The 19,556-nt window shown below is 45.6% G+C and overlaps 1 protein-coding gene across 27 annotated transcripts in view; it reads left to right on the top strand.

Annotated features, from left to right (window-relative positions):
* The window catches only part of SCRIB (scribble planar cell polarity protein), a 1,329,907-nt gene that overhangs the window by 677,843 nt on the left and 632,508 nt on the right, over positions 1-19,556 (top strand). For all 27 annotated transcript variants that reach the window (XR_011278687.1, XM_069621824.1, XM_069621823.1 and 24 more), the window contains one exon: positions 12,804-12,881. Coding sequence is in view for 26 of the 27 variants with exons in the window: in XM_069621824.1 (XP_069477925.1) it covers positions 12,804-12,881 (78 nt within the window). In the remaining variant the exon portion in view is untranslated. The remainder of the gene's footprint in view (positions 1-12,803; positions 12,882-19,556) is intronic.

Genomic DNA, 19,556 nt, shown 5'->3' with positions numbered 1-19,556 from the left:
TTCCCTACAAGCCATCAAGACGGAGACGGGCCGGGCTCTTGGTGTTCTCCAGCAACGACGGCCGCCCTTTCGGAACGGCGGAGGCAAGCAGGGTGCCTCCAAAGGTTCCGGCGGCGGATTTTCCACTTATCGTCAAGCGGCCCGTTCATCGTCACGGGAAGCCTACAGGGGACGAGGCAAGTCGAGCGGACCCCGCCGTCGTCGCTAAGGAGGACAAGGCGGCAAAGCCTCGTCGAAGCAGGACTGAACCGGCCGTGTGGTCGGGCCCCCACCGAAGCATCCCGGTAGGAGGCCGGCTGGCGAACTTCGTCAGCGTGTGGGAGTCCATCTCCACCGACCGTTGGGTGCTGGAAGGCCTGTCCCAGGGTCACACGCTCGAGTTTCTAAAGAAGTGCCCGCGCGTCCCCCCCGTGGCAAGGAAGGAACATCACGTCCCTCAACTTCTCTTGGAGGTAAAGGCGATGCTCAAGAAAGGCGCCATCGAGCTCGTCCCAAAGAGGCTTCGGGGCTCCGGAGTTTACTCAAGATACTTCCTCATTAAGAAGACGACGAGAGGATGCCGTCCCATCCTGGACCTACGACGACTGAACAAATTCATCAAGGCACAGAAGTTCCAGATGGTCACCCTCCAGCATGTCCTGGGTCAACTGGAGGAGGGCGATTTCCTGTCGTCGTTGGATTTGGAGGATGCCTACTTCCATATCCCCATCCTAAAGGGACACCAAAAGTTTCTTAGATTCGTGGTCCAAGGGCGTCACTACCAGTTCAGAGCCCTTCCCTTCGGATTGAGGTCGGCACCCAGGGTGTTCACCAAGTGCCTCGCACCGGTGGCGGCGCGGCTGGGCCTGGAGGGGATCCACGTCTACCCCTACCTGGACGACTGGCTCATCCGAGCAAAGACAAAGGAGCTCGCCGCGGAGCACACGGCGAGGACCGTCCAACTACTCATGGACCTGGGATTCTCCATAAACTACGCCAAGTCCCACCTGGTGCCCGCGCAAGACGCGCTGTTTCTGGGAGCGAAACTCGACACAGTGGCGCTTCTGGCCTCTCCGTCAGAGGAAAGGATGAGGGCCATCTTGGGCAAGGTGCAGCGGATGCTGGTTGCGGACGCGGCCAGGGTGAGGTCCATCAAATCCCTCCTCGGAATGATGTCTTCTTGCATTTATCTCATCCGCCTGTGCAGGCTTCGGATGCGCCCGTTGCAGGAGTTCCTGGATGCTCGCTGGATCCAGACGACAGGCAGCTTCGAGGACAGGATCACACTCGACGAGAGCTTCCGACGAGCGATCCGGTGGTGGGGCACCCGCGCGCCTCTGACGGCGGGCATGGACTTCCAGACCCCAGGCCACCAGAAGACAGTGACCACAGATGCCTCCCTGGATGGGTGGGGAGCGCACACTGAAAATCTGCACGCGAGGGGCCTTTGGCTGCCGACAGAGAAGTCCCTCCATATCAACGTCCTGGAACTCCGTGCAGTGTTTTGGGCCCTCAGGTCCTTTCTTCCGTCCCTCAAGGGCAAGGTGGTGAGGACCTTCACCGACAACACCACCACCATGTTCTACATCAGGAAGCAGGGCGGTACCAGATCCCCAGCCCTGTCCAAGGAGGCTCAGGATCTGTGGCATTGGGCCGTCGCCCAAGGGATGTTTCTAGTGCCGTTTCATCTGGCAGGGATAAAAAACACCCTCGCCGACTCGCTCAGCAGAGAGCTGCGCTCGTGCCACGAGTGGGAACTACGACAGGATCTAGTGGACCGCCTCTTCCGACGGTGGGGCACACCCCAGATCGATCTGTTCACGACGGCGACGAACTCCAAGTGCCGGAGGTTCGCCAGCAGGTTTCCTCAGCCGAGGATCATGGGCGATGCTTTTTCGTTCCCCTGGGAGGGCCTGTTCCTATATGCGTTCCCTCCATTGCCGCTGTTGATCCGGCTCATCAACCAGCTCAAGAGGTCACGGTGCAGGATGATCCTCGTCGCACCTGCGTGGCCGAGGCAGATATGGTTCCCGGACCTTCTGGACTTGTCCCCGTCAATCAAGCTGCCAGTGGACGCGGATCTTCTCTCCAGGGAAGGAGGCGCCATCCTCCATCACGACCCGAAGTCGCTGAACTTGCAGGCCTGGCTCCTGCAGCGTTAGAGTTTGGAGGATACGACATACCGGCCGACTGCAGAGGTTCTTGCAAAGGCCAGGGCGTCCTCAACTCTTAAATGCTACGGACACAAATGGAAGAGGTTCTCTGTCTGGTGCCACGCACAGAAGATTAACCCTCTACGGATTACGGCTCCTCAGGTACTGCCGTACCTGCTGACGCTGGCCAAGGCTGGACTGGCGCACGCTTCCATCAAGATTCATCTTGCTGCGATCTCCCGATACACCAAAACCACGGGACAGACGTCTTTGTGGTCTCATCGTCTGGTGAAAGAATTCATGAAGGGACTGTTCAGATCGTTCCCGCCGGTGAAGGCACCGGCCCCGGTGTGGGAGCTCAACGTGGTGTTGACCAAGCTCATGGGACCTCCGTTCGAGCCTCTGCACTCAGCTCCGTTGAAGTTCTTGTCATGGAAAACAGTGTTTCTTGTGGCCATCACCTCCGCACGACGGGTGGGAGAGATCCAGGCCCTTTCCTGCAAGCCCCCGTACTTGACTTTTCACGACATGAGGGTAGTGCTCAGGACGCACCCCTCCTTCATGCCCAAGGTACCGTCAGACTTCCACCACAACGAACCCTTGGTGTTGCCTGTTTTCTTCCCGTCGCCTTTGTCGCCGGCTGAAAGGACTTTGCACTCGCTGGATGTGGCTAGAGCGCTGAAGTTCTACGTGGACCGCACAAAGAGTTTTCGGAAGACATCACAACTTTTTGTGAACTTTGGACCTGTCAATCAGGGGAAGGCTCTCTCGAAGGCTTCCATTTCCAGATGGCTCTCCGGCTGTATCATGTACTGTCATCGGTTGGCAAACCGACCGCTGCCTGGCGTCCGAGAGCCCATTCCACCAGAGCGATCGCAGCTACCACGGCGTTCCTATCTGGTGTGCCCTTGCTGGACATCTGCAGGGCTGCTATGTGGAGGTCGACGCACACCTTCACTAAATTCTACTGCGTCGATCGGGATTCCACGGAGGAGTCCTGGGTCGGCCAAGCAGTGCTGGTCAACCTGTTCGCCTAAGGTGAGCCTGGTGAGGAGGTAAGAATTGCTTAATGTTGAGTTTTGGATGTAATGCTTAATGTTGAGCCTTGCCACCTCCCGTTGTTGTGTATGTATGTACTGCTATGTATTCTTTATTCATGAGCATGTGAATACATGCCAGACCCCATGCTGGAGAAGGAACAAGTTACTTACCTGTAACTTTTCTCCATCATGGATCTGGCATGGATTCACATGCGAACCCTCCTTCCTGCCCCTCTGTGGATCTTCTTGGTCATACTGCCACTTTACGTGCTACCAAATCTGAAGATGGCTGCCAGAGGTGGGGCTTAGGGAGAGGGCAGTCATTGGCTGGGGTCCGTATGACCCAGAGCTCAGTGATTGGTTTATAGGAGAAAGACAGTGTTTTTTTCTTTTACCAAGGATTCCTGGCCTGACGGGGAATATTTATGAGCATGTGAATCCATGCCAGACCTATGCTGGAGAACAACAGTTACAGGTAAGTAACTTGTCCCTTATCCTACTTTCTCATGTAACCTTTTTTGTTACTCACTACTTTAAATGGCTGGTGGCAGTGGTTTAAATTTTACTACCAGTATGCTTTTTTTTACCGCAGGCTGAACCCTCAGCTGCAGTACAGCACCCATGGGTGTCCATTTTGTCAAAATGGCAGCGGTCTTCATTTTTCGCCATTTTCTGTTTGTGAGGTCCTCCTTGGCTTTTTACTCTTTTGCATTGAGACAGGTTTGAGCCCTTTATGTGTTTTGCCTTTGGCGGGCCTCAACCCTGAGGCCCGCCCCTGGCTCCAGTGTGTCTGGAATTACAGGATGTGAGGGAGGGTCCCGACACTCCCCTGTCCTCTGTCTATAGGAATGCCTGAATGCAACCAGTCCCGATTGGCTGGCTGTCCTTTCAGGACAGTCACCTGGCTGTGTGATTGACAGCCTAAGCTGTGAATGAATGGGAAAACTTGCTTAAAAGGCGAGGGCTTTGGTACTCGAGGCAGAGTCGACCACTGGAAGAAACAGTAGACTAAGAAATCGTGAACAAATCATGCTGCATCCTCCTGGTCTTTGAATTGCCTGGTGAAGCCCTGCTGCTGTGCTGACCTCCTTTTTCACCTCTTAAAATAAAAGAGAGATAAAGGGGTATGAAGAACCAGCATACCCTCAACGTAAAGGGATTTACCCTTGAACCTTTGTGACAATAAAGCTAGTGCTATTAGTTGTTGCTCTCTCTAGGTGAACCCTATTCCTGTCCCATATTCACTTATAGGCACATGAACAAGCACTATTCAAGCACAAGTTTGTAGAAAAATATACATATTTTATTGTTAGATTACACAAGAATTTTAAGAACACCAACAGTTTAGAATCACTGTCCTCCTTAAATCTCCTACAGTGAAAGTCTAAAAAACCAGTTCACAAAATTCTATGCACAAGCTTCAAACCTTCTATTGGTAAGCTAATAGATTCAAATTCATCAACTTTAAAGTGTACTGTGCTGTGTTGCTTCTCACACACGGACATACCTCACTTACCACATCTCACTAAAACTCATTTCATTCACTCATCTTCAATCATTATCACCATCTCATTCAACAAACACAACTGATGCCCAACATGTTTCTTCCCGTTTAGTATGTGACTGTTATAAATGTTTCGGAAATTCTTCAGGGGCTTTCGTGAAGGATTAAACATGCATAACATTTCTGTCAACATTATCGTCCACAACTAAATAAGTTGCTACTAAAAACAATCTTGTGTCAACATTTTAGGTTGTTATCTTAATGGTCTCTTCTCCTTAAGAGTTTGTAGTCCCTTTGCCGTCCGTCTATCTGGAAGGGAATCGCCACCCTATTAAATGGTAGTCCACTGTTTCTGTAATTGTGGTCAGAAGGAAGCAATCCTCTCACTCCTGTGGATCATATGCTCTCATTGGGCCAGTCGAGGAGACTTTCTTTTTCTAAATTATTTTGAAGGTCGTTGACTATCGTTAATCTTCAATCAACGGTCTTGTCTATTACGGGTCCGACCCGATTCGAGTCAAATGTAGTGTGAATTGAAAGTAATCCTCTGGGCGTAATGGCTCCGTGTTATGGATTCCTAGGCTTTTTCACCTCGACAGAGAAGCTCCGGCGGAACGACTTCTCCCCTTGGGTTAGTGGGACCAACTAACCCTGGGACGAACTCCACGTTGGCGCAATCACCAACTTACTGTGCCTCTCTGTTGCTGCAGAAGCCCAATGCCAGGGCTAGATTGTCAATAACATGCAACATCTGCCGTAGATTGAATCTGGCCCAGAGCCTCCTGGGGACACTCCAGTAGCAGGAAATCCAGATCCAGAGTACCCTCCCCAGATTAAAAGACCAAGGGAGCAAGAAAAGTCCAACCGTAGATATTAGATCTGCATCAGTGCTGTTTGCGAGGCGCTGAAACCGCAAAGTGCTGCTGTATCGAAGAGATCCTGTTCCTGCCGAAGTCCTTCCCCGAGTACTGCCGCAGGTGCCCCTCCCTCTTGTCCCCACGACTGAGCCTCAGGAACTAGGGTCTACATAGCTTTTGGAAGACTACATCCAGCTGGACCACTTTTCTTCTAACCAGAGGTACTGTTTGGGCTTGGGAGTGGTTACCTTCTTCCCTTAAGTCGTGCTCTCTCAGTTGAGATTTGCACTTGCTTAACTTTGAGTTGATTTCAACTCCCTTTTGCACAGGCCTAACAGCTTGTATGTCTTCAGTGATTTTCTGTGAACAACATTACTTTGTGAAAAACTGTATCCAAGAAGTGCATCAGAATTCTAGACTTTGTCCAAATGACTTGGGCTGTCCTGGCTACCTAAAGGCACTCTTCTAAATCCGTGGACTTTGGCATTGCTTGTCCCTCCATAGGTTGTAGCTTGTTGTATACTGTTGCTGCTGGGAAAGGCTTACCTAGACTTCATTGGTGGATTCAGTTGTCCTCACATTTTTGTAGTAACTGTTCTAATCTTACTTTCCTTAACCCTTGCTTTCTGAAACTGAGTCTACAAAGTATATTGGTGTTGTATATAAATGCTAATACAATCCTTGTAATTGAAGTCACTTCAGGGTGTAAGAGAAATGTATGAAGCATATCCAAAGAGTATTCACCAGCTTTGTTGATTCTGAAAAATAATGCCAGAGTTTACTTTAACAACTAATTGCCTTTTTAAAGAGTGCTTTATTAAAACGGATGTTAAATAACTATAACGGAAACCTTGAGTGTAATTGTTACTTGGTTACTGGTATTGACACATTTCATCTGTACAGCTCACATTTACCCCTCATTAAAATAGGCCTGCCTGCTCATTCACACTACCAACTTGTGTAGTACAGACTATACCAAAAGGTGGGTTACCTAATACCAAGCGGATAAGTCTTGTGTAGTCTCACACCATGTGACTGCACCAATTTTTACCTAACACTTGGTAAAACCATCAGACTGAGACAGTGAAAGACTCTTAGTATAAGGCTGTACCACTTGAGTATATGGTAGCGCAACCAGGCTTAGCGGAGGAGGGAGAGAGTGCTATAGAAAGGTACAAAAAACGTGTAGTATACCAAGAGTTCAACAGAAACACTTACAACTAGAAGTATTATAAAAAATAAAGGTTTATTATGAATACAGTTAGGCCAAGTTAAGTCTTGGGGTAAGTACTTTGTCATAGTCATAAACACATTATACATACACAGCACAATGCTTGAAGGTACACAGACCAAAGCATAAACCTTGTTTAGAAAACGAACAGTATTTATAGGCAAGTGAGACCTTATCAAACACATTTAGTATAGGACACACCTATTCATGGCTAGTAAAACCATAAGCTACTTGCTGATTACTTTCAGTAATACAAGGGTAGTAGACCCTAGCAGTTGTGCAGTGACACTCCGTTAAGAAATTACATAGTAAACCAACCTGCAAGTATGTTTCTGACTAGTGGAACACCAATTTATGGGACAGTAGAAACATATAACCCTATTCAGGATAACAGTTATACTAGTTGAGTAAGATCTTTTGTTGTAATATACAGTTAAGGTTGCTTTTCAGCTCACTGGCACTCAGACTAAGGTAAGCAAGAACTCTTTATACTAATTTAGGATTGCCAAAAGCAGACCATGGTCAGCTACACCTACAGATCACTTTTTAAGAAGGGCTCACAGCTGTTTTAGGCAGGTAAAATCTAATGTTGTAATACACTATTACAGTTGCTTTTCAGGTCAGTGGAACACAGACTAATGTAGGCAATAACTCTCTAAATTATTTTAGGATGGCAACACCAAGGTTAGTAAAACCCACAGTCAACGTACTAAGTGTTGCACACAGCTATTCTAGGTAAGTAAAACCCATATACTTTTTAAAGGAGCTACCAGCAATTTAAAGGTAGGTATAAACCCATGACGGTTTTAGAATCTGTGTTAAACAGACCAGGGAAAGCAAAACCCAACGTTTCACTTGAAGAATGACTCAATGTTATTCCAGGTAGGTAAAACCCAAGGCAGACTTACTTTAGACAGTCTACACAGCAGGTCAGGGGAAGCAAGACCTAGTTGGTCAACCTACACACTAATATTCTGGAAGAACTAGTTAAGTGAAGCCAACCGCATTTCTTTTGGGAAGAGGCACAACCAGTTCACAGGTGACTAAAATAACCTTACATATACTTTTCAGAATGGCACAACACACACTCAAGGTAATTAAGAGCTTTTGTAACTGTTCACTCTGTTACAGTTAACAACTAACACTTTTTAAACACTTGTTATATTTTTCAAGGCAGAATGTTTTTCTTATCCAGTCTTTCCCTATTCTATTGCATGATTTCTCTGTCAGAAGGGACACCCTAGTGGTCTAGGTGCCAGCTGTAGGCAGGGTGAGATAGGGTTCAGTTGCAGGAAAAATCGGTGTTCCTCTGGAAGACTGTTCAAACAAGTAGTTCACGTTGGGGTCCAGGGACCTCTGAGAAGACACCTTAGGAGGATCTCGGGGACTACTTCAGAGGCTTCTGAAACCACTGGTCCCTCGTGCTCCGTGTCTTGGTTTTGTTGAAGGTGGTCTATATGTTGCTGGTGCAGAGTTCACTTTTGGCGTTGGGATTTACGTCGGTTTAATGAGTAGTTCCACGCTCTGGCAAGAAGGTTCATGGCACTTGACAGCTGGATGACACTGGCCCAATGAAGAAAGGCCCGCCACATTGTAGACTGCCCCTAAGGAACCCAAGGGACACAATGCAGACTGAGATCAGCAATGGCCACTGCTAAAGAAATGGCAGAAGTTGACCTTCATGATGGAAACAAGGAAGCTGATTTTATGAGTCCCCATCTTCATGCGGGAGACCTGCAACGGTATGGTGAGGCTTCTTGTTTCATACATCGGTGGTCTGTGGAGTCCGAAGTTTGAACTCCGGAAGGCGACTGATACAGCAGGGTTGCCCCACAAGGAAGCATGTCCTCCCACAGGATGGTTCCAGTACACATTCAAAGACTTCTAACGACCGGGTCCTCCAACAGAGGTACAGACTGTTTGTTGCCACTGGTCCAGGAGTCAAAGCACTGATGTATGCTTCTGAAGATCCAAAAAGGAGCAGGGCTTCGCCGGGTTGCTTGAAGATGACAATGCTGGATGGCTGCAACAATGATTTCCAGGTTGTCAGCGAGATGCTCCTCTTCAGGGGTTTCTTTGCTTCAATGATGATCTGATGAATGGCTTCAGTAGTCTATCTTTTACCCAGCATAGAATCGCCCCTGAGCCCACCAATGTTGAGTATCTACCTCATTGAAACTGTTGGGGGCCTGTCCAATCATGGATCACTACTGGGCACTACATCTGGTATTTCTTAATGCACTACTAGCCATAGGGATTGATGAGTGCCCCTACAACAGATGAATTAAGTGAGAGATGTAAAGCAAAAATGCTATCCATGCCTTCAAATGCGTGTTTGGCTCAAAACAGTAAAACATTAATGTTTCTGTTAGGAAAGGTTTAGCAAACTTTCCCTCCATAGTTTCCTATGGAACCCCATTATTTACTTTGTTTTTACCCTGTCCTGACTTTTTGAAGGTAAGTAAAGCCTTCAGCTTCACTTCTCTTGACTTTTGCTCATTGTTATGGCGATTTCCCTTTTTAATTCTTGCATTTTTTTAAATTGCACACAGCACCTTGCAGTGCAATGGGGTTACTTTTGTATCACCATAGCTTATTGCAGATAGGAGTTTTGGTTACTTTTATATGTGCCTAAAGACAAGCTGGTGGCAGCGGATACATTTTTACAATTTTTGCTTTCTTTTTAGTGTGCTACTATATGTGACTAATGCTCTAAATGGCCGTGCCACGAGATTTTAGCTTGTATTTGTGGCCATATTGTCGTTTGGCCTTTTACTGCCTTGCCAGGACAGGAAATTCCTTATACGGTCATGCATTTGCCCTGAAAAGCGCTACTTTTACGAGCAATCGAAGCCTTTGTGTGCCTTGTCCAGAAGCGGTGGGATTGTCTAGTCCCACGCCATATCCTTGGAGCCAGTGAGTCTAGGTGTGGGTCAAATGTGAAACCAGTTTTTTCCACTGATTGGACAACTACTGGCTGTTAGAATGGTGCACATCATTCCCATTGGTGCGTATCCTAGTGTCGTGGGATTGTTGTGAAGGGTTTATCGCGCGCCAGATTGCCTTATATTTGTTGAGATTATTTCCTGTTACACCCTGTCGCACTGCATGTGGCCAAAGAGTTCCCACTATCACTCTTTACACAGTTTACAAATGAGACACCACAATTTGCGCCAGTGTGAGCTTGAGTTTGTTAGTGTAAGTAGCGTCCGTTGGCGACTTGTGTTTCGGCCGTTGGTGGGCTTGGACTTGCTTCTAGTTCTGACTCCGAATACGATCGCCGAAGACCTGAGCGGTGCTTCAGACCTTGCTCATGTGGGACCGACTAGTCTCTACTGATTTCCCAAGGATCCTGCCCTTCTGAGCTTTCGTAATTGTTCCTGGACTGTCCGGGCCACTGACCAGCTCTTGTGTGGGCTAACTCGCCAGAAGCATGGCCTTCCACTTTTGGGTCCGGAACTTGGGTGGTCGCCTTCTGCCCACATTTCAGCATCAAGGTATCCTGTCCTGGAACACCTTCTGTGACCACAACTGGAAGGACGCCTGTTGCTTTTGTGCAGAGGTTGTAGCTGGGGCTTGCCTTTCGTCGTCCTCTGAAGTGTCCTGAGGAGGTCTGCATCGGTGTTGCCTGCATTTCATCAACAGAGGATGCATCTTGCAGCTGCACCTGACCGGAAGAATCCTTGAACCTGCAACTCCTGGGCACCTCTCACGGGAACTAACGGCGGATGATGGAACCCCCTAGCAGCCCCCAGATGATCCACAATGAAGGCTGGAACAATTGGTGTCAGGGGGTGGTAAGTAAACACAGGCTATCTGTCCCCCGCCTCCCTGTACTCCATAGGATAATATTGGTAACTAGTCCCTTTTGTCTCCTTATTCCATTCCGCTCTTGTTTTGGTCATCAAACCTGGGTTGAGTATCCTACCCCTGGGTCAACCTTGGGTCTGGAATAGAAGACGACAATACTTACTGCTGGTAAAATTATTGTAGAACTTTTAAACTATCACCAGCACAAGATAATGTAATTTACCTACAGGACAACATTTTGGCGAGGAGCATTGCGGCTCCTTTGACTTTTGGGCACAAAGTCCTATTCATCTTATGATTTGGACTTAAAATAGGTTATTTACTTGTTATATGGTTCCATAATTGACTGCTTCTAAAATACGAAATGCTTCTGCTAAATTATTCGATGTATATTTGATCTTTGGATGACTGTATATATTTGTATCAGAGTGTTGTGCGATACTACATGTTGGATTCATTTTTCAGTGTGATCAGAAGGCCTATAATAAACCACTGTATTTTTATAGGACTGTATAAATTGTATTAAAGTGTGATGTATCCTGTGATGTAACCTGTGATGCTCCAAAACATGTCACCCTGTAATGTGATAAAGTTCTCATGAGCGGCTTCATTGTAACCCTCAAGTAAGCCTACTTAAGCTCTGTTACAGTGCCTCGAAGCCTGCAAGCTGTAGTGCGCTCTACAAAGCCAAATAAAATAATGTGTGGACTCATTGTGGTCCCATGACCCCACTCAAACACTCTAGAGAATAAGCCTTTACTGCTCCCTATTGCTACCTTGATTGGGTTTTGGCTAACCAGTTCCCCTTTTACTATAACTTGGGTGGCCTCCTAAAATCTGTCCACCAAGCCAGATTCTAGAAATCCATTTGAAAAGGTTCCATAGATGTCCAAGGAGGGAAAGCAGCAAAATTAAAATCTTTCACAGCAGTAACGTTTTTGTAAAATGTTTCCTAGAGTAAAATGAGAGGTCTAGAGTCTGTAAGCTTATTCTGCATGTTGATGGGCCCTTTTGGCCCTGTTGTGTATTGAACTGCCCTCTTCTAGCCCTTATATTAAGTTTATGGTCTACTTGTACAACCGTTATTGTACAATGTACTACATGGTAGGTGAAACTACTGTGACTATCCATGTGTGGCATTTGGGGATCTTGAATGACTTGATGTATGTTACTTTTTTTCTCCCAATCCCTTAGCGCACTACAAATGTCCTGACTTTGCCACTACTTCTAGGCCATACATTTAACTTAAGGATGGGGAACGTCTGTGAAGGCCTTATGTACTGTTTTTGTGTGTATACTGCTCTAGTGTGTTCTAACCCAAGTACCCATCTGTTTTATGTGTAACCCTTTCTTAAACGCTGTTTATAATTTACATGATATCTGTAGTGTATTCTAGATGTGTGTATAAGGACCCCAACACGACCAATCCACTGGTTTTTTACCTCCCATGAGTGATGCCTGATTGGTCTGCCGCAATTACTAAAATTAGAGTTTGGTCTACCTTTAGAGTGAAACCCTGAAAACCCCAGGATAGATAATTTTGCATATTTCACAAGCAAGGGGTGTGTACAAAAATCTCCCTAACATTTGTGTATACCATGTGAATCACAAGCAAGATGAACATTACCTACTAGTAATAGTCTTTCTGGACTTTGTCATGTTTAAGTTCTATGCTCTTGTCCATCCTCCCCTTTCTTGGGTTACAGAAATAAATGTAAATATCACATGATTTTCTTGATATGTTTGTAGGGATTTGCAGTGGCTTAGAGAAATGCCATTCATTGGTTTTAATTACATATATAAGCACACCTAACCCCACTCTTTAAACACAAACCGAAAAGCAAGGCGAGAAGCATAGACTTGGAGGAGCATTGTGGGTGTCCCATACATTGTTAATGTTTCAGGAATGCCCCTTTCTAAGCCTATCTTTTTGTTTCAGTAATTAACTTGTAATACTCGGATCCAACCACTTGATGGTTTATTATGCCTAGCATGTGACTCAAAAACAAATAAAAGCTACAGAATGTCCATTGCTAGTATGTAAAAATGGTCATATGTCAGATTATTTCTTGTTTTGGAAAAGTGTGTATAGCTCATTTCCTCGGGTTCTTACATGGTATGATGCCTTGATAAAATGTGTTCCATAGTCTAGCTTAATGGGAATGTCGCTATTTTCCTGTTCTTTGTCATGTGGTGAACCTTCAACTGAATCAGTCACGTCTTTTTCAGGGCATCTTTATCTCCCGAGTGGCTGAGGAGGGTCCAGCAGCCCGTGCCGGAGTCCGTGTTGGAGATAAACTCCTTGAGGTAAGACGCTAGCTCTGTTGTGTAGTTGAGGTTATGCACAAGCCAACTGCCCATTTGACCTAATAAAAATGCCCTTCTTCCTGCACCAGATGTGCGAGTGAGAAAAAATAAATCGTTTTGAGAATGAAAGTGATAACTGCCTACGTTGATCATGTATTGCTTGGGTAGTGTTATGGAGATATATCATTGTAATGCTTCATCCCCTCTCCTAGTGAGACCCCTAGCACCTTTTGCTGGACTTATCAACCTTTTTCTGAACTCTTGAGTGAGTGGAGCCTGTTAGGCAAGATTGCATGCAGTACCCTTTGGGTGCACTACAACCCTGACCACCTGGCAATAGGAACCCAACCTTTGGTATAAGTCTGTACAACACAGGTTGGTAGCATGATTGAGCAGCCAGGTTTATCTCAAGAGGGGTCAATTTGAGCTGTAGGGGAGTTAGAGATTCACAGTGACAAGTATTCAAATAAACATACACACAAGGTTTCTTGAATAAACAATTATTCATTTATTTAAGTCAGTTCGGGTAAGCCTTCTTCAGAAGGGGCAATATAATAGTAAAACACAAACTCCAAAATACACTCTTAATATTTCTAAATCAGTAAGTACCCTTTTGGGATGGCACAGAGACACTTTCCGACACCCTCAGGTGACTTTAGTAACTAGGACACTGTGGACATGAATATATCACGGTTGGCATTTAGAATCAGACTTAAGAGTTTGAGAAAGGAAAAGTTTATTAGGATAAAACAAGAGATCTCACAAATATTCTGAAAGCAGATAAGTACTTTTGAATACCCTCCAAATGCAAAGTTAGTTAACCCCTTCCTCATTCAGGAAGCCAGGCTAGGGCAAAGTCAATTTAAGCACTAAAATGTAAATTCTCCCTAACACTTTTGAACACTGTTGGGATGGCTTTTCAGTACCAGACCCGTGGGAGGGTTCTGTGAGGCCACACTATTTGATGAACAGGATAATTAACACTTGAGTCTATCCAACGTCTGTCAAGGCAGTGTAGACTGAGCAGTAAGTCGGACTTCAGGTGATATGGGGGTTGTGTAATAGTACAGTTAACCACACAAAATGTAATGAAATAAAATAGTCAACACAGGTGCAAAAATATGAATTCATTAGGTCTTTAACACAATGCAGGTTAAGTAGATGTAAAGAAGAGATCATTAAAATACATTTATATGCGCATGTGGGGTGCATTTAAAGGCCCAAAACAGAAGTCCCTTTCACAGGAATAGCAAGATTTTAAACGCAAACAAATATGGCCTGGCATTTATTTTTGTTTAATAATAAAGGGCCATGTGGAAAGGGGCCTACCTATCATTACCAATGGATAAGCAGCATATTAATTTAACAAAAGGAGGATTCAAAGATCCCTGTCCCATGGAAAACAGGATTTTTAAATATTGAAGACAGAAACAGCCTGCATATGTGGGTGCAAATAAAAACGGTTTTTGAAAAAGTAAAAGTGAAAAAAATATCACTGCTCACAGAAAAATGTCAGGAAAACAAAACTTGATGTGTGAGTTGACAAAGAGCAATGTATATTATGTTTCACCCACACTACCTCCAGTGACATTTGAAGAGCCACTTTGTCTTCATGAAAAAAATGTCAGCCCAAGGAAGACCGTTTTGCTGGCTGTGGGCAAAACTTCACAAGGGCAACTCCCACTTTCAGCCTGAATGTCACATCTCCCATCTAATGACCAACCCCAATATAAATGTCCTGCTAAAGGCGTCGAAATTCAGTGTTCTACAGGCCTGCTGGGTCTGAAAGCAGGGACTTCAAGAAAAGTCATCCTTGGCTGGAGCACGACTATTGTGTGAAAAGGGATGCACCCACTTCAAAGAGCAAGCTTCCAACACAAAGGAGACCGATACAGGTACAGGCTGACCCAGTGAAAACAAATGGCCGGAAACAGGAGCAGGACCATTTGTCCCACATGAACATTCACAATTTATTTAAAAGGACTATTATCATTTAGGCCTTTTTCTCAGCAATCATAATGCGGGTGAATTTCATCCCTAACATTTTGTATGTAATTTCCAGGCGATTTTAGGGATGTAAAATGTATCTTCCTTTGACTCTGAGAACTGTAAGGGCCAGTTAAACTAGGTTTCTGGCTGATCTGAACATGTGAGAGTTGGTTAGCGGGTGGAAATTGAAATTAGGGATATGCTTAATAACTTACATATTTATAACTGTTTAGCTTTTTATGGAAACGGCAGGAAGGTGCCACAAACTCAGGTCCCAAACTGGCAGAAAAGTCCCTCAAACTCCAAACCAAACACAAACCTCCAGCACAACAAACCGCATACACTTCACTTCACTACACTGCAACAACAAAACTATAAACACACATAGACTCGCACATCAGTACACGACGACTACCGGCCACAAACGCCCCTGACCCAGCCAACGGACCCAACAGGCTGAGGCTGCCAACAGCACATCACTGCACTCTTGCACTTTTCCAGCCTCCTCCCACTAACTCACCTTCCCTTCCTCATTCAGAGCCGCCAGGGGACCACTCAGTGGTGATAGTGCATGGTACAAATGTCCTTTAACATTAACATGGCTGTGCTACATGATACAGATTTGGTGGCCGGCTTATCTAATTGCCTATGATTAGCAGAGACAGAAAATTCGTTTAGTCGGCAGTTGCTAGTAAAATTAGGAAGTTGTGATACATAACTAGTTTTTGACAAAATGTTGAAAGGAGAACAAAGGATGATTACAAATGGGGAATTGCCATGTCGCTCCAAACCCCTAAACCAATCCTGACTTAGAGGCTGGATTTGGGAAAAGAAAGGAGCGGTAACTGTCCAATCCTAGTGGCAGGGATTATTGCAGGGTACTTCCCCAAGATTGTAAAATTGGTGGTGTCATCGCTGCTATATAAGGGGGGCCTGCACTAGTAAAAAACTAGACAGGGGGACACAGTAAAAGGAGAAAGACTGGAACAGGCAGACAAGAGACAGACCATCAGGAAGGCTGCTGAAACTTACCATCTGACAGCTGTAAGAAGAAACTTGAGGAGATTTCGGAGTGTGCGTCTGGGCGCAGCTGTCTATTTCTAGGAAGGCCTCAAAGCTGACTGGGTCCTATGGTGGAGAGCGGGAGGCCATCTTGAGAGTGGAGTGACCAGACCCCTGCCCTATCTTTCCAGTGTGTCCTTAGATGCAGCTGGCTTTCCTGAACCTTAAACAGAGGCTTGCTATGTAAGTAGAACTGAGCCCTGGGAAACCAAAAGGTGGGAGAGTCTGCTTGCCTTGAATCCTTTCCCGTTGTAGTGGGTGGGGGGGAGGGCAAAACTGTAGATCCTTAGCCTATTTAACCAAATATATAAATGTAATTCCCCATTTGGCAGAACACCAAGGGGATGAATTTTGTTACCATTCTAAATTATCAAAGCTCACTTCAGTGTGTGCTGAAAACTAGAACCTATACATTAATTGGGTAATCCTTGTTGTCCAGCTGACCCTGATTTATTAAGAGGGGTGTCTTTGTTCTTGAATCATTCCAACCTTTTTATCCAGCTTCCCCAACAGAGGCCTTTCAGCAAGGGGGTTCTGAAATTCATAATTTCCCCCAAAGCATTCCAATTTTTCTGTATGACTTTCCAAAATAGACAAAAGCAAGGGGGGGAGGGGTGTCTGAAAAACAAACCAATAAATCACCCGGTGTTTATTTTAAACCAAAAGTATGGGTGAAATAATCATCACCAATCTTGAAATCCTACTGCTAGCCTTTTCAGCCTGCAGGAAAATCAAAATCGCACAACGGTACATAAGTGCCTTTGTTATTGATCAGTGTAATTATTTAGTGACGTGAAATTTACCGAAAGTGAATAATTGCAATTGTCTTTTTAACTCACTTTTGTGTTTTATTTATGAGAGAAGTTGATTGTGTTGTGCCACAGATAAGGTTTTTTAAAATGTTTGTTCTAATTTCTATTACTTCTAATTTAAATAAATACCAATATATTTCCCGTACACCAGCCTGGTTCTTGGCTCATTGTTAGCTCAGGCGAGAGGGATCCAAGGGGCGTGATGTTTCTGAGAGAAGGCTAAAAAGAAAATCTGTTAAACTAAAATTTTTGCAAGAGATCCGCTCATACAAAAAGCAAAGAGGAAACACTACGATAACGGAATCTTCGAAGCACCAAACACCCAAAAAGAACTCTTCAAAGAACTCTTAAAAATCATAAATGAAATAAAAAAACCCACCTGGATGCAACAACACGCCAATTCCATCAATGAAACTATGCAATGACCTAGGAGACCACTTCACAAATAAAATCATTACCATCCCACAAACCATACAAAACAGACCACGCGATCCCACTACAGACCCCACCTACCCTCATGAGGAACATCCAAACAAACTACGAAGATTCCCAGAAATATCAGGGGAGACTTTCGTCAAACTGGTAAATAAAAAAAAAAATCAGGCTTTCCCGAAGACCCCTGCCCCCAGGATTTATACAAATCTATTCTCATCCAAGGAACTCCCATGGAATACCATAGGAATGTACTCAACCTTTCAATCGCAACAGGTAAAGTGCCACAGGCCTTCAAATCGGCGTACCTCAGGCTGCTACTCAGACACAGCAGGAAACGTAGAGGACTTATCCAACTACAGACCCATCTCCTATATCCCATACATAGCCAAACTGCTAGAAATGTACGTTTACAAAGCACAAGATTTCATAGAAGAGCACCACCTACGAGACCAGGCACAAGTTGGCTTCAGGCCAATGAGAGGAACGGAATCGTCTCTCCTCTCTACATGGGATGACCTAAAAACACAGACTTGGACAACAATACTGCCTTGATACTTCTAGACCTATTTGCATCCTTCAACACAGTCAACCACGACATCCTCATAACGTGATTAGAAGAACTGGGAATAACAGACATTGCCCTATTATGGATCAAATCATTCCTAACAAACAGAACGGAAACCGTATGGATGAAACCGTTCAAGTCCAACCCAAGAAACTGCACATGTGGAGTACCACAAGGATCTTCCTTCTTCCTGCTCTTATTCAACATCTACCTATACCGATTAATCAAAATCAAAAGACACAGCCTCACCTGCTACAACTACGCCGACGACACACAAATAATCTTCAAAGTACAAGACTCCCGAGAAGAGAACACACTAGAGAACTGCCTTTGTGAAATATTCAACTGGATGAACTTGAACCACCTCAAAATTAACCCAGGCAAAACGGAGATAATGATTGTCACAAAAAACAGAGGAGACAACAACTACATCCCTTGGCCAAAAGAACTCGGCACGACCCCAGCACCATCGTCGATTGTATGTGGTAAAAAAAAAAAAAAACCTTAGGGTCCTAATGGACCACAAGCTCACTGTAGAGCACGGGTGCACAACTTGCGGCCCGTAGGCCAGTTGCCGCCGTCATGCTGTTTAGTCCGGCCCGTCAACAACAAAGACTTTCATAGTGGAGTGCGTCCCGCAACCGCCCTCTATTAGGAAAAGTCTTAGTTGGTCTTCCAGGCCGGACAAAACACTGACCCTCATTGGCTCAGGTCACACGCACCTCGTAGCTCCTACGAGTCACGTAGTGCGTGTGCGCCGCACCAATGGGGGGCCAGCACTACAGCTGGCGTGGTGAGTAAGGCTCGATGCTGGAAGGCATTTCAGCCTTGCCACGCCAGCCGTAGTACCAGAGACCTCACCAGCGTCCAGCGTTCCAGCTAGCCTGCCTTGTAACACATCCGTTAAGTACATATTTTGAAGGGAGGCTGTTTGTGTGTGTCGGGTCTTTGTCCTGCTTGTATGTTTGTCAGGTCTGTCCTGCCAGTAGGTTTTTGAGTTATAATGCAATGTATGTTGTGATGCTGGGGTGGGGGGGGGGGGGTGTCTGGTCTGCCTGAGAGTGAGTTTGTGCGTGATAGTGCAGTGTATGTTGAGATGCAGGGTGGAATTTAGAGTCTGTATGGGTGCATGGTGTATGCTTTTGAGTTTGTATGATGATAATGATAATGATGTGTTATTTATATAGCGCCTTTATCCAAAGTGCTTTACAGAGCACATATTTACATACAGTATCACCCAACTGAAATTGGTACTCCTTTATCGTCCTCGGAAGGATGAAAGGTGGAGTTGGCCTTGCCGGGATTCGAACCTGTGACCTGCAGATCACAATCAGATCGCAGCAGCAAGCGCTCAACCCGCTGAGCTATTTTACCAGCAGTATGTATGGTGAGTTGGGGTGTGGGTGTCTGTATGGTGTATGCTTGTGAGTTTGGGGGATGGGGGGGGGATCGTGTCTGTATGGGTGCATAGTGTATTGGTGTATGCTTGTAGGTTTGTGTGCTGAGTTGGGGGTGGGGGGGGTTACGGGTCTGTATGGGTGCATGGTGTATGCTTGTTAGTTTGTATGCTGAGTTGGGGGGGGGGTTACGGGTCTGTATGGGTACACGGTGTATGCTTGAGGGGTGGGTGTCATGGGTCATAGTGTTTCGGTGGGGGCCATGGGGCATAGTGTCACACTCCAAGAGTGAACCCAATAATAAAGCTAAAACAGGCACAGTTAGGAGATGTACATCCTTTGCTTTTTTTGGAAATCTGACTCAACGAAGGCCATGCTCCTCTTGGGCAACCCAAACAGCAAACTATAGCAGTCC

This window comes from Ambystoma mexicanum, chromosome 5q (assembly GCF_040938575.1).
Source record: "Ambystoma mexicanum isolate Mex_15411 chromosome 5q, UKY_AmexF1_1, whole genome shotgun sequence".
In the NCBI taxonomy this organism is placed as follows: Eukaryota; Metazoa; Chordata; class Amphibia; order Caudata; family Ambystomatidae; genus Ambystoma; species Ambystoma mexicanum.
Note: the sequence above shows the minus strand (reverse complement) of the source record. Positions and strands in the feature narration are given on the sequence as shown.